Here is a 15,214-nt window from a genome sequence, read left to right as displayed (position 1 = left end):
TTTCCTTGTTGTATTTGGAGTTGACCCCACTCCTCTCACCCTTGTTAATAAACCAAATTACAGTAGTCTCCCTAAATAAAATCGCCCTTACTGTTCTTGAACAAGGGTCATGAGTAGTTTTTTCTTTTTTTTTTTTTTAAGATTTTATTTATTTATTTGACAGAGAGAGAGAGAGATCACAAGTAGGCAGAGAGACAGGCGGGGAGGGGGGTGGGGAGGAGGCTCCCTGCTGAGCAGAGAGCCCGATGCGGGGCTCGATCCCAGCACCCTGAGATCATGACCTGAGCCGAAGGCAGAGGCTTAACCCACTGAGCCACCCAGGTGCCCCATGAGTAGTTTTTTCTTTACCACCACTTATTTAACCACTGTGGTTGTTAACTTATTCATATCTACTATGAAGGAGGTAGACTCAAAGATTTCACAGGTCCCTTCTGTACATGTCTACTTATATGTGGATTTTTTCTGTAAATACAATATGGTAATGTGAATGTATTTTCTCCTATGATTTTCTTAATATTTTCTTCTTTCTAGCTTTACCGTAAGAACACAATATAAAATACATATACAAAATATGTGTTAACTGACTATGTTGTCAGTAAGGCTTTAATAGTTAAGTTTTTAGGGAGTCAAAAGTTATACATGATTTTCAACTGTGCAGAGGTTGGTTCCCCCAACCCCTGCATTGTTCAAAGGTCAGGTGTACCAGGAATATACCAAAATGAGTATGTTTTGTGACACAGTGTCTTCCAGATACCTCCTTGACTTTCATTTTGCTGCATGACTATTGAAGATAAATTGGTTCAACTTCTCTGATTAGCTTGGGGGCATGGGGGTACCTGGGTGGCTCAGTAGGCTAAGCGACAGCCTTCAGCCCAGGTCATGATCCTGGAGTCCCAGGATCAAGTCCCGCATCAGCCTCCTTGCTCAGCAGGGAGTCTTCTTCTCCCTCTGACCTACCCCATCTCACACTCTCTCCCTCAAATAAATAAATAAATAAAAGCTTTAAAAACAAAACAAAACATAAAAACAACTTGGGGGCACCACAGGTAAGAGCAGCTGTTGCCTTTGTTTTGTGCAGACTTGCTCAGGGGCCTTTTGTAAACCTCTGATCTGCTGTTGTGTATACCAGAGTCTGTACTTTGAGGCAGGATCATAGCATAGCAGCCTCTGCCTAAAGCCAGAAAAACCTAGGAGAATATAAAATTTGAAAAAACAATTCTCATCAGTATGCAAGCCTTAATGGCACCTGAATTATGCATTGTGCACATAAATCTATAACTGAAAATGCTCCAGGCTTTCTCCTTCCTGCTGGAAAAAGAATTTTCTCAAGTAAACTTGTTTTGTGAGAGAAACCTTTACCCATAGGTTTTTATTACCACCATTCCAGCCCTTTATGACTAGAAACAAAGTTTGGATCTTCCAAAGAGCAGAAAATATTTAAATCTACTTAAAAGTCGTCTCCCTTTGAAGTATGTTTTTCTGAAGACATCAGAGCCAAATAATACAGAGGGCATGGACTAGGACACGATGAGATCAGGAACAATCTTTAGAGCAGGAATTCCTGCGTTAACCCTGTGTTTTCAGCAAACCACACACCTCCTGGGTTCGTCTCCTTAGATGTTACTTCGATGGAGGATGGCAATGCCTGTTTCCCATTATTTTTGAAAGGCACACAAAACAAACACCACAGTAAGGAAGCTTCAATATTGCATGTTTATTTGGCCATATGGTGACATGATCTGCACTTTTTGTTCTCTCTTTCCTTTTATAGGGTAACTGTGTCAGCCATGTGCCTTATGGATTTCAGCAGGTTTCCTCTTGACACTCAAAGCTGTTCCCTTGAACTGGAAAGCTGTAAGTCTTACTTCCTGATGGAGTGAGTACTCATGATCTGAACATACCATCACATATCTGCATGTATATAAGCATGTACTTACCAAGCATTTACAAATCTTGATATAAGTTAAATATATTGATTCAAAATAATTACTTTTTTCTTTTTTAAACCAAAGATGATGCAGATTTTCTCTCAAAAGAGAACACCCAGGGAAAGGATGTTTTCATAAGTACGTATCTGTAGTTTCCACCTGATTATAAAGGAACAAGTTCCCTAAAAGGGTATATTCTTGCTAATGTTATTAACATAGACTGACATACCTTCCAAATTTGGAAAGCTCTGGAATTCATTTTCCCAAATAAGTTACAATCTTCCATTAAATGTACGTGGGCTCCCCAGAAAAAAAGGCAGCTATAGACATAGACCCTCTAATCAAAGCTGTCAGGGGGCTTCTGAGCTGTCTCCTTGTCAATCACCGGTGCTGAGCCTCAGTGGTTTTGACACCACATTTTAAAAGCTGACTGCAGATTTTTATAATTTGGCCAAAACAATGGGAATCTCAGTGGATGCTCCTCCCCAAGTGCATGAGGAGCTTTCTATAACACTATTTGATTTCAGAAGAAAATTCATTTTTGTTTTTGTTTTTGTTTTTGTTTTTTCTGGTGAAAAGTTCCTTTTTATTGACACATTCAGTTTTTAAAAACTGTCCCTTGGTCTCTCTTCATCCCCTCATCCCTCCACATGACAATCTCCATTCTTTTTATAGATTTCTTGTCAGCTAGATATTAAGTACCTTAAAACAAAAGAAACTGAGGTTAAATGAGCCTTTCTAAGGGGATTTTTTAAATTAACATATACTGTATTTTCAGGGGTACAGATCTGTGAATCATCGGTCTTATACAATTTACAGTACTTACCATGGCACTTACCCTCCCCAGTGTCCACTACCCAGCCAACCTATCCCTCCACCCCCCTCCCCTCCAAAACCCTCAGTTTGTTTCCTGAGATTAGGAGTCTTTTATGGTTTGTCTCCCTGTCTGGTTTCATTGTGTTTTATTTTTCCCTCCCTTCCCCTATGATCTTTGTCTTGTTTCTCAAATTCCTCATATCGGAGAGATCATATGGGAATTGTCTTTCTCTGATTGACTTACTTCGCTTAGCATAATACCCTCTAGTTCCATCCACATCATTGAAAATGGCAAGATTTCGGGGTTTTTTTGATGCTACATTATATTTCATTGTGTGTGTGTGTGTATACACACACACACACACAATGAAATATATATATATATATATAAAATCACATCTTCAGAAGAAAATTCTTTATCAATTCAGCTCATTTTGGAATTTCATCCAAGAGAGCTACAAAACTGGAGGGCCTTGATGACCTGGGGTCAGGCCTCTGGCTTAGAGCAGGTGGTTCTGTGTGTGACAGGAGTGAGGGCACACAGGGAGGGGAACAGTGATTTGGAGAGTTTTAACAGGATGTGTGGGCACAAGAAAGACCACCACACTATGCCAGTGATTAGGGCCCAAGTTTTGGAGATTATTCTTTTCTTTTTTTGGTATGGGTATTATTAGTCTATCAGCAAACATTTTTCAGGATCCCATATCTACATGTCACCGGACCAGTCATCTCATGATTCTGGTGATTCCGGTGACAGGAATACTATTCTCTTGTTTTAGATGCCTACAATGAAGAGGATCTAATGCTGTACTGGAAACAGGGAAACAGGTCCCTAAATACTGATGAGCATATTTCCCTGTCTCAGTTCTTCATTGAGGACTTCAGTGCATCCAGTGGATTCGCTTTCTACAGCAGCACAGGTGCCTTATATTATGTGGACAGTTCATCAGCATTTACTGAACACCTACTGTTTGCAAAGCACCACAACCTGTGAAGAGACCTGAATCCAAACGCATGTCCCGTTTGGCCAGCATCCTCTTTCCTTCTTCACAGGCAGCCTCCTCCTCCTTTCCAGTACATGACTTCTCTTCCTTGTGCAGTCACCTCTGAATAAATGGCTTGCTTCCACGCCTGGCCTCCGCAGTCTACTCTGAACACAGCAGACTGAGTGATCTTTGAAAACATAAAGACCACAATCCTTTCTTACTTAAAACCTTCCAGTGTGTTTCCACCATACTTACAACAAAACTCAAGTTTCTCAAATGGCCTATAAGGCCCACATGATCTACCTCTGACTTCACCACTACACCCGCCCCCTCCGCTCTCTGCACACTGGCCTTCTAGCCCGTCCTCACACACACACCTATCTCATTCTCCCCACACAGCCTCTGCTTCGGCCTTTTCCTCTCTCTGCCTGGAATGATCTTCCCCCAGTTTTCTCATGACCAGCTCCCTCCTCCCATTCAGGGTGTTGTTCAAATACCATCTCACAGAGTGCTTTCTTAACCATCGTGTCTAAACTAGGCCTCATTCCTCACCATTCCCTGTCTCTATTTGTCTTCACAACACTTAACACTACCTGAAATATCTCTCTAGTTGACTGCTTTCTTTCCTGAGGGCCTGACTAGAAAGAGTGCACGAAATCTGTCTGCCTTGTTCACCATTTCTTCCCCAGCACCTGGAATGGGCACGGCACGTGATAGATACTCAATAAATATCGCCATGCTTGCTTCAGCAGTAAATATACTCAATAAGTATGGCTGGGGGAGTCAGGCAGAAACACAGAAAGTCTGTTCAATATCAGGCCTATATTGTATACTCTTCACTATGACAGATATACTTGCCATTTGGCAACATGGATTCTTGGTACTTTTTAAATTATACTTGATCCCTGTTGATTAAAGTTGGAAGTAGCTTCCTCTTCCCTGTTTACTCTGGGTCATTTAAGGAAGAATCCTTATAAAATGCCATTTCAGATTTTTGAAGCCTGGAAAGTGTATGCTGCCACTGAGTTTCAGAACCGTCCTGCCTAGAATCTTTTTACCTACTGACTTTTCTCCCTGGAGGTGCTCTATTCTGCCCTTAGACTCTGGAGCGGGTTATCCGGGTGTTATCTAAAAACCTGAATCATTAAGAGAGCAATAAAAAATGTACATCACAGGGAAGGTAAAGGTCTTTTTAGAACCAACAGCTATGTAACCATTTAGATCCAGAACAAATGCTCTGTTTCACTTACTTGTCTATAATGCTTGGGATACAGCAGGTAATGCTACTAACTGTAATAATGCTTAGGGCCTTGTCTTATTATATAAGTAACACACATATTATTTGTTTTAATCATTTGTATACCCTTGGTACATAGTGGCTGCTCAATAGGTAATTGCTAAATGAATGAATGACAGGTAAATAATTTGAAAAAAAATTCAGAGACGTTTAAAGAAAAAGCCTTCGTAATCCTACCTCCTAGAGAAAAACTGTTATTATTTTTATAAATTTCCTTCTCCTTTTTGTTTTCTCTCTTTGTATTTCTCTATATAGATAGATATAGTTGACCCTCAAACAACACAAGTTTGAGCTGCACGGTCCACTTAAATGTGAATTTTTTTTTTTTTTAGAATTTATTTATTCATTTGACAGAGAGAGATCACAAGTAGGCAGAGAGGCAGGCAGAGGGAGAGAGAGAGAAGAGGAAGCAGGCTTCCTGCAGAGCAGAGAGCCCGATGCGGGGCTCGATCCCAGGACCCTGAGATCATGACCTGAGCCGAAGGCAGAGGCTTAACCCACTGAGCCACCCAGGCGCCCCAAATGTGAATTTTTTTGATAAATACAGTATGGTTCTGCACATGTATTTTCTCTCCCTTATGGTTTTTTTTAATATTTTTTTCTCTAGCTCACTTTATTGTAAAAATACACTGCATAGTACATAAAATGTACAAAATATGTTTTACTCAACCGTTATGTTTACTGAGGCTTCTAAGCAGCAGTAGACTGTTAGTAGTTAGGTTTGGGGGACTGGAAGTTTCTATGTAGATTTTCAACAACACCAGGGCCAGCACTCCTAACCCTTACATTATTCAAGGGTCAACTGTGTGAGTATTTTTTATCAGGATTTTTAATGCTCTGAGTCCTAAATTTAACTAATATTTAAACAAAGGAATGCATACAATGAACAATGATACATACCAAGTATAATTTATAACTATTTTCATTTTGCTGTTATGATGAAATAACTTTGGCACATGATAAATTATGACTAAGTCTCTTCAGTGTTTGAAGCTATTACAATGTCATATATATGAAGCATAGAAATTCAAGAGTATTGCTTCCTGCACAGAATATATGCTGCATATATAAAATGGCAATGTCTCTTCAGATTTTGAAACACAAGTATCCAAAATATACATCCAACCATCCTCTTAAAAAGAAAAGTTTAATTTTCATTTCCAAATTCTTATTTCACCAGTATGCCATTCCATTGGCCTCACCATCTTTTTATTTGTCCTAGTCAGGCTTTTTAAGCCCTACCAGACAGGTCCAACACTAGCTGATTTTTTTCTTCTTCTAGTCATGTTTTAGAGTCTACCTAAAGCCACACAGAATACTTATATCATAAAGCTTATATTGTAAAACTCAGAAAGATGCTTTTAAGTGTTTTAAAATCCACTAAAAATTCTTAACAGTCCAGTATGGTTACAATTTTAAGAAAAAACATTTTTATTTCTAAGAAAATTTTTAAAAAGAAAAGAATTAGGTTTAAATATACATGGTTTGTATGGCATGACAGAAAATTATCCATAATAATTGTTTAAAAAAGTTTAAATAATGTTATAGAAGAATATATATATAATCCCATATTTGTTATTTTAAAAAGCACTTACTTATATAGGGGAACCTGGGTGGCTCAATCAGTTAAACGTCTGCCTTTAGCTCAGGTCATGAGCCCAGGCATATAGACCTGGGATATAGACCTGCATCATTCTCCCTGGTCAGTGGGGTGCCTGTTTCTCCCTCTCCCTCTGTCACTCCCTCTGTTTGTGCTCTCTCACTCTCTTTCTGTCAAATAAATAAATAAAATATTTTTAAAGGATTTTTATATGTGGTTTTTGAATGTCCAGAAAGATTAACAATTGATACTTCTGAGAGTTGAGTATAGAGTGGCAATATTTTCAATTTTATTTCAACACATCTGTATTTTTAAATTGTTACAACATATACATTTTTAATAAGAAAGATTAAAATGTGTTTTAAGACTATAAAAATATAAGAGTAAAGCATTTTGGAAGTTGTAGTCAAATATCGTTTTTTTAAGATTTTATTTATTTATTTGAGAGAGAAAGAGTAGGAGTGCAAAGGGCAGAGGGAGAGGGAGAGAGTCTTAAGCAGACTCCTCACTGAGTGTGGAACCCGACATGGAGCTTGATCTCATGACCCTGAGATCATGACCTGAGCTGAAACCAAGAATGGGATGCTTAACCAACTGCACCACCCAGGCACCTCCAAATATCAAGTTATTAATCATATATGTGTTTATTCAGTGATGCTTAGGTTTCAGAAAGATTAACACAAATTTATTTTAGCTTACAAGTATATGATAGTTCTGCCTCACATTATCCACGGATTATTAAATATGGGCTCTTGAGACCTAAACCCAAATGTTTTTCTTAGATTAGTATCCTTTTAAACATATGAGCTTCATCAGAAACAATCTGTTTATATTTATATTCCTAACAACCCCCATAACTTCTGTATAGCCAAATCAGCTATACAGAAAAAACTGCACTTCTGGTTCTGGTTAGAAGAGCCAGAAATAGAGTTATAATTATACAATTTTAGTTTCCATTTGATAGCTGAACCATCAGTTCCCACTTTTTCCTTGGCATCTTTACCACCTCCTGAGAACGTTAACAAGCAGGGGAGGGCTTCTGCCCTTTCTTGACTTTCAATGTCCCTCACAATCATGCACTATAAATTTACAAAGAAAAACAAAAATGACTCCTGCCCCTAAAGAATGCATTGATAATTACTCTTTGTTGCAGCATAACATAGTAGCTAAAAGTTCAAGTTTTGGAGACGGACTGCATGAGTTCAAATTCCGCCCCTGCCACTTACTAGAAATGTAGGCAAGTTGCTTAGTCTCCCTAAGCCTCAATGTCTTCATCTTTAAATTGGTTTTATAACACTCTCTACCTCATAGAGTCGTGAAGATACATGATTTAATACATTTAAATAATTTAGAATTCTGTCTGCCATAAATACCTTTGAATACTGTCTGCCATATGGTAAGTGCTCAGGAAATATTAGCTAGTAGAGCTAGTATTAGCTCGTCACTGTTTTCATCAACAACATCACCAGGATCCTTTCAAAACAGAATGAGGCTTTTAGTGTCACAGGCCATTGAAGGTGAGTCTCCACATATAAAAACCTTCTCGAACATTGTCTCGAGACTGACTCCTCAAGTCTCCCTAGGGGAGACTAGGGATGGTATTGTGGTTGAAGCTATAGGCCAGGAAGAGCTCAACCACAATACCATCCCTAGTCTCCCCTGCCCTGAAGAACCACACAACAGAACAGGATTTCTCTTGCTCGGTTGACAAAAACAAAGTTATTATTCAGAAAATTATGAATAAAGAAAGGACCCTGTTCATAGTTAAAACCATATAAACTAACAGTGTCTTTCTTTATGAAATTCTTCCAGAACTTTTCCTTATCTCCTTTAATCTCATGATAACTGTATGAAGGTATAATATCAGAGAGGCTGTTATCCCACTCTACAGCTATAATCAAGATTCTCAGCTGCACACAATAATGGAGTAGGACTGTAACATGGGTAATATTAGACAATGAATAGTTCAAAAAATAGTGTATATTCTGACTTTACAGTGCATTTACAATGCACTATGTAAAGTGTCTTTTATTTCCCTTGGGAATGAAATTTTTTGTTATTCCTGGAACATATATCAGCTGGTGGTGAGAGAGAACTCCAGAAAAGATAGGGACAAGAAGGGTCATCAGCATGTAACTGAGAATAGAATACTAAGAGGAGAGTCTGCCAATTCAGGGTGGGTTTGCTAGATTTATGTTTGGGCTGAATGCCTAAAAAGTGACCTGATCCATCTAATAAGTGTGCCATCTTGAGTTTCCTACGAAACTACTACTGAGACTGGTACAAAATGTTCTCTAAACCCTTTTGCAATGCTCATGATTTTGCTTTATAATTTTTAACCTAGTCTCTCTCTTTTTTTTTTTTTTGGCTTTACACTTCCTTCCAGCCAGTGTGAAAAAGGAAACCTGACAAAATTGTGTGAATGTGACCGCAATTGTTGCTTCTGATCAACATGAATCAATCGATATTACCAACATGAGTTTATATAATTCCAACCAGAAGCAAAGAAACATCATGATTTGATTACTTTTTTCAGATTTATTATAGATAAATTAATGGTACCCACCAGCCTCTGAAATAATACTGTTTACAGATACTCCTTTCACCCACTCCCATTATGAATCCCTTGCTATCAAGATTCCAACTTGGAATCCAATGACTCAGTAGCTACTGTGAATCTTTTCCTTCAGATAAAATATTCCCTTTCATCCGTTAAAGCTAATAAATTGTTTATTGGCTATTGCCCCAGTCATTAGTCATGTATTGAAGACTTGCCCACTTGCAGAAACAATGCAAACACAATATATTTTGGAGAAAGGTTTTTAAAGGCCATTCCACAAAATATAATTACCAGGCATTCCTGAATAACAGCTATGAAATTTAAGGGGAATCTTCGAATCACATAACGAAGCAGACTACAGGTCAGTTCAACAAGCACTGATGGAGCGACAGGCTCAGGCCCTGTCCTCCTGCTGGGTAAACAAGAGTGAGTGTGTTCAGTTCCATTTTCCCTTCGAGCTTAGAGTTTAAAGAAGCACATGATTTCACTTAGTGTGATGTTTACACGAGGACACCTGTTCTAAGGAAAACTCTGAATTTTTCTCATAGGTTGGTACAACAGGCTTTTCATCAACTTTGTGCTAAGGAGGCATATTTTCTTCTTCGTGCTGCAAACCTATTTCCCAGCTATGCTGATGGTGATGCTTTCGTGGGTTTCATTTTGGATTGACCAGAGAGCTGTTCCTGCAAGAGTTTCCCTGGGTAAGTAGCTTTGTGAAATGTTAATATCAGAGAAAGTTCAAGAAGATTAAAAAAAAAAATAAGTGGAGAGGAAAAGAGTCATGGTTTAGTAGGGGTGGTTAGAGACACGCATTCAGGTTACAACATTTACCTTCACAACCTCAGGGGCAAACTGTAATTGGACTCTTTCCTTGGGAACTGAGGCATTAGGTACGAAGCCTGCACCAGCTGACCAAAAGGGAAATAATAAGGAGAAATTATGAAACTACGGAGCATAAACAGCCTCACTTTAGAAACCTGTCTCCTCACTTTCAGGGAAACCTCCTCATCCTTGCCCCAACCTACTTCTCTTTGTGTGATAAACTTTTGCATCATAAAAAAAAAAAGATCCTTCAAACTAACTCACGCTGTACTATTGGTATTTTAATACATGACTTCTTGGGTAGGGGGCAATGTTCATTAGAAATCAGGGCTTAACCTAAACACCAAAATCAGAACCAACCACAGTGAAATTCCAGTTACTGTGGTTCTCTACTTGGCAAGAGATTCAGGGGCGGGGGGTTGGGGGGAGACATTGCCAGCTTCATTAAGTCATCACACAGGTATGATTATCTACTCCATCTAGCATGCCACATGCCACTGTCACACATACTGATTTATGGGAACGATTTCAGGCCTGCTTAGCGGTGACTGAGCTCTTATAATGTGGAAGATGCCTGGCTAAGCACTTGGATAACCTGTTACTGAATCAGAACCCGAGAGTCAATCCCACTTGCCTTCTCAGTTGTTTTAGGGCAGAGCTCCCTCATTTCAGCTGATTTTGTTCTTTGACCTGTAATGCTCTAGCCAGACAGAAGATTGTTATAAGTGCTTCCCAATCATTGTAATTATCACACAATTCATTCCAGAAAGGGTGATTTCTAAGCTAATGTTCACAAATTATATGCATACTTCAAAAGATCATTTGAAAGACATAAATTGTCATTAATATTAATAATTTGTTCACCTCTTTCCCCTATTAAAAGCTTCAATCTATAAGCAGTTGAGGCTTGACTATCTTCATGGGAAAAAGTACCACCTGAATGAGTAATTAAATTATTGCAGCTGGGCCTTCACATCGGAGCAATCGCGCCCTGACCTCGCTACGCAGTGGGGCAGGGGAGAGTTGCACAGGAGATGAGAGGCACATTTCCAGCCCTCAAGACAGAATGAGAAAGACGTTCACTCTCTAAAGGTTTATGAACATGATTTTCAATCAGATTCCTGAAGCTGACGGCTCAGCTCTTACACTTTGAAAATGACAAGTAATAAAAGCTGGTTCCAGTGCGGGCTGGGGAGAATGGAGAATACTAAAGTGCCTTTAAGTGGCCCCTGAAATTCTATGCTTCTTGCATCTACATCTGATTCCCTAAGGTGTTGGGAAATTGCTATGCAGATTTATGTAAAATAATATATAAATCAGAACTGTCTCTCTCCCCTCTTAATAAAGGGAACTGTAGTATTCCTATTCCACTGCTATCCTCTCAGGCTTTTGCTTCCTAACACCCTCAAGTTTTCTCAAAGATATTTTGTGCTCTGGGGGCACCTGGGTGGCTCAGTCTGTTAAGCATCTGACTCTTGATTTCAGCTCAAGTCATTAGATAGAGCCCTACATCAAGCTCTGTGCTGGGCCTAGAGCCTGCTTAAGATTTTCTCTCTCCCTTTCCCTTCCCCCCAGCACACATTCTCTCTCTCTCTCTCTCTCTCTCTCTGTGTGTGTGTGTGTGTGTGTGTGTGTCTCTTAGAAAAACAAAATAAGATAAAGATATTTTGCACTCTGCTTTACTGGCTGTTTCCAAATACTGGGCCAACTGATTCTCCAGAAGTTCCTTCTAACTGTGTATCTCATTTGCCTTTTCTCAGTTGTTTCCCCTTCATCACACCCTGAAGTATTTAATACTATTAAGCCTCCTCACCAAATTCAGAACCAAGGGTAGTGGTCAAAACCCCAGCCTCCTTTTTCTCATCTGCAAAATGAGATGATTAATACAGCCTTCTAAGGTCACTGTATGAAATGAATGGGAGCTTTCGTCTCAATGGCCTGCCCATAGTGTTTGATAAAACTAAACTAGCAATAAATTTGTTTGCAGTACTCTGCGCTAGCCTACATTTTCTCCTCTTTTGGACTTTTCTTTCACTTGTCTTCCTTGCACTCCTTGAGTCTGGGATAACTCCCTCCCAAGGTTTTGCTTGTTTTTGATTCTCTCATCAAACGGAGCAAGCCTCTTGTTTCTGATTACTCTCTCTATGGAAAAAAAGAAAAAAAAAATCCCAATCTAAGTCTTTATCTCAGATCATTCTCTCAGGTTCCAGATAGTATTCCCAGCTGCCTGCTGGACCTCATCTCCAGGTACTGCAAGCGCGCCACATGTTCAAAACCCAGCAGATTGTTATTGCCCCGGCTCCACCATCCTTGCCTTAACTCAATTTTTTTCTCTTGGTTTTTCTTGTTCTTTTAAGGGCCCCCAAGGTGTTGAATCTTTCATATCTGGATCCTCAATTTCCTTCTTAGTCTTTAGCAGTCATTCTTAGGTATTATCAGGAACCCCAGAGAGATTTGTTTTTGTGGGTTATATCTATCATTATTAGCCATGTTGGATATTAAAACAGAATTGTTTAAAATATGTGTTAGTCCATATAAAATAACAATAATCATCTCATTACAAGTTAACACATTCTATGAAAAATAACTTTTTTCTAAAACAAAAAAATTAGTGAGAGGAGAATTATTGTTTTACATTTTTGCAGATCTTTAATATCTGGCCTTCTGGAGAGCAGTTGGATTCTCATCTCTGCTTCTTCAATCTGTTGTAAAAGTTTCAGTTGAAATACAGGGGGGAAAAAACTGGCCTTGCTCAGATATGTGGTTGGAGAAAAAAAGCCACATTTCAATAGTGTTTTCCAATAATTGTGCATAGTCTTCTGTGACACTGTACCAAAACTCAGCAAGTGACAGTTTCTTAAAGGTTAGTTACAGTGTGAAATCTGAAACCATATCAATGAATTTTTTTCTATTCTATTAGATTAAAATGCATTGATCTACCTTGCATTTGACTGGATCTTTTTACCTAGGCATCAATCATTTGAAAACTATTAGTGCACTGAACTATATCTTCCCAAAGCTCACTTAATTCACTATACAATGTTAAAAAATCATATTTGGGGCACTGGGGGGGGTCAGTCAGTTAAGCGTCCAACTCTTTATTTTCGCTTAGGTCATGATCTCAGGGCCCTGTGTTGGGCTCTGTGCTCAGTGGGGAGTCTGCTTGAGATTCCCTCTCTCCCTCTCCCTTTGCCCCTCCCCCTGCTCACACTAAATAAACAAACAAACAAATAAATAAATAAATAAATAAAATATTTTAAAAAGTCACATTCATTAATGTCACCATTAATCTCATGAAAAAGTGTTTGAGTAGTGGGAAGCTCTCAAGCTTATAGTGATGGATAGGTATTTAACATCATTCGAGTTTTGATTTGAAAGCTCAAATTTTATTATTAGATAACAAATATCAGGGTTGTTTTACTTCAAGTGAGAGGCTTACATTACTCAGTTTTGAGAAATGTCTGCTAGATACCCAAATCTGGACAACCATAATTTGTCTGTGAGTTGTTATTTTAAGTGAAAGTGGTGTTCCATTTTTCAGAATGTCTGGTGTTCAGTGTGTAACTCAATGGCCTGAGTCCTTTTCCTCCAGATAGCCATTGCTCTTTGGTATGCAAAAGTGCCTTCTATATATCTCTCATTTCATTAACCAGAATATTAAGAAGGCATATACACAAGGGTTATAATGTAATAAAATTAACAACTTTTCCTGATTTTTTTATTGTGATGCTAAAAGCTAAAGAACGCAGTGACTGTTAGATTAGTTGGGTGCTTCTGCCTTAATTCATGTGAAGGCAACAATAGCTTTTCTCACCAGTGCTTCACACCATTGCAAATATCAACATAATGAAAAAGGTAAATAATATCTTAGTGTGAAACCCATCTTCACTACACAGACCCTCTGAAAATGTCTTGGAGAGCCCAAAGGGCTCACTGACTACACTTTGAGAACTGTGGCTATAAGGTATCTAAATCTTCAGAATCAGCCTTCTTTATAATATCCTTGTGCTTTCTTTTCCATTCCTCTTGCCCTGACCAGACCTGGGACCCTTGTTAATTTTCCCTGGATTCCTCTAACCTCTACCTGCCCAGGGTCATCTTGCAAGGCTGTGAAATCTGACCCAGATGGGAGTAGGGAGCAGAAGTCCAGCCCAAGCTCCATGGGACATGGTTTGGGGTGACATCCTTCAGAAAAAGCAGGTGAAATCCACCAAAAAATTTATTAATTTGCACAAAGCTGTAGTCTGGGCTTGTAAAGGCCTTATAGTTGCTCATTTCATTTCCTACTCTTCTTCCTGCAATTCAACCCTACTACCAGAGTAATATCTCAGAACTCAACTGTGATCACAATATTCTCATCTCAAATGCCATTGGAATAAATACTCTCAGTTTGGAATCCAAGGTGTCACTTGAAAATTGCCAAATGAAATAAGGGACACTTGGTTAAATTTGAGTTTTAGACAAGGATCAAATAATATTTTATAAAAGTATATCCTAAATATTGCATGGGATATACTTATACTAAAACATTACTTGTTGTTTATCTGAAATGCAGATATAACTAAGTGTCCTGTATTTTTATTTGCTACATCTTCAACCATATTCCTGCCTCAGTAGAGTTGCCCTAAGCTTCAACTAGTTTGAATATTCAGTGTTCTCAAACAGCCACCCATGCCTAACTGTTTATCTTCCCTATAGTACTTCGGTACTTTTATTCTTGTTCTTACTCTACCTAGGATGTTCTCTCTACCTATCGTTCTCTGTCAAAGTCTTGCCATTTCTCAATGGCCACAAGCTTTTACTAATAGCTCCAGGCAGACATGGTGTCTCCCATGTTTGAACTACATGGTGCTTTGTATCTCTCCTAAGGTGTCTCTTCTACTTCCTCTATTTTGTATGTAGCCATGGAGTGCCTTGGTAGCTTATCTTGTGTCCTCTATTAGAAGGTGAATTCCTTAAGGACAAGGATCATTATGACCACCTTTTTTGTTCCTGAGTGACTAACACAATACCCTGCACATATTTGTGCTCAATATATAGTTGTTAAATTGCCATTGTGTAGCCTACCATGTTTTTAGTTAACTATATTTTAGTTACTAACTGAAAACAATGATGATTCATTGCTGGCTAAGACCTTTCCACATTTGGACTCATTTGTGAATTAAGGATGAATCATTTGCTGGTTAAAATCCTTTCACATTTGTC

At 38.7% G+C, this 15,214-nt stretch overlaps 1 protein-coding gene across 2 annotated transcripts in view; it reads left to right on the top strand.

Moving 5' to 3' along the window:
- The window catches only part of GABRR3 (gamma-aminobutyric acid type A receptor subunit rho3), a 63,813-nt gene that overhangs the window by 21,222 nt on the left and 27,377 nt on the right, over positions 1-15,214 (top strand). For both annotated transcript variants that reach the window (XM_032882252.1, XM_032882250.1), the window contains exons 5-7: positions 1,772-1,854; positions 3,524-3,664; positions 9,736-9,888. In XM_032882252.1, the coding sequence (XP_032738143.1) occupies positions 1,772-1,854; positions 3,524-3,664; positions 9,736-9,888 (377 nt within the window). The remainder of the gene's footprint in view (positions 1-1,771; positions 1,855-3,523; positions 3,665-9,735; positions 9,889-15,214) is intronic.

This window comes from Lontra canadensis, unplaced genomic scaffold (genome assembly GCF_010015895.1).
Source record: "Lontra canadensis isolate GAN:19392208 unplaced genomic scaffold, GSC_riverotter_1.0 scaffold80, whole genome shotgun sequence".
NCBI classification, from domain to species: Eukaryota; Metazoa; Chordata; class Mammalia; order Carnivora; family Mustelidae; genus Lontra; species Lontra canadensis.
Note: the sequence above shows the minus strand (reverse complement) of the source record. Positions and strands in the feature narration are given on the sequence as shown.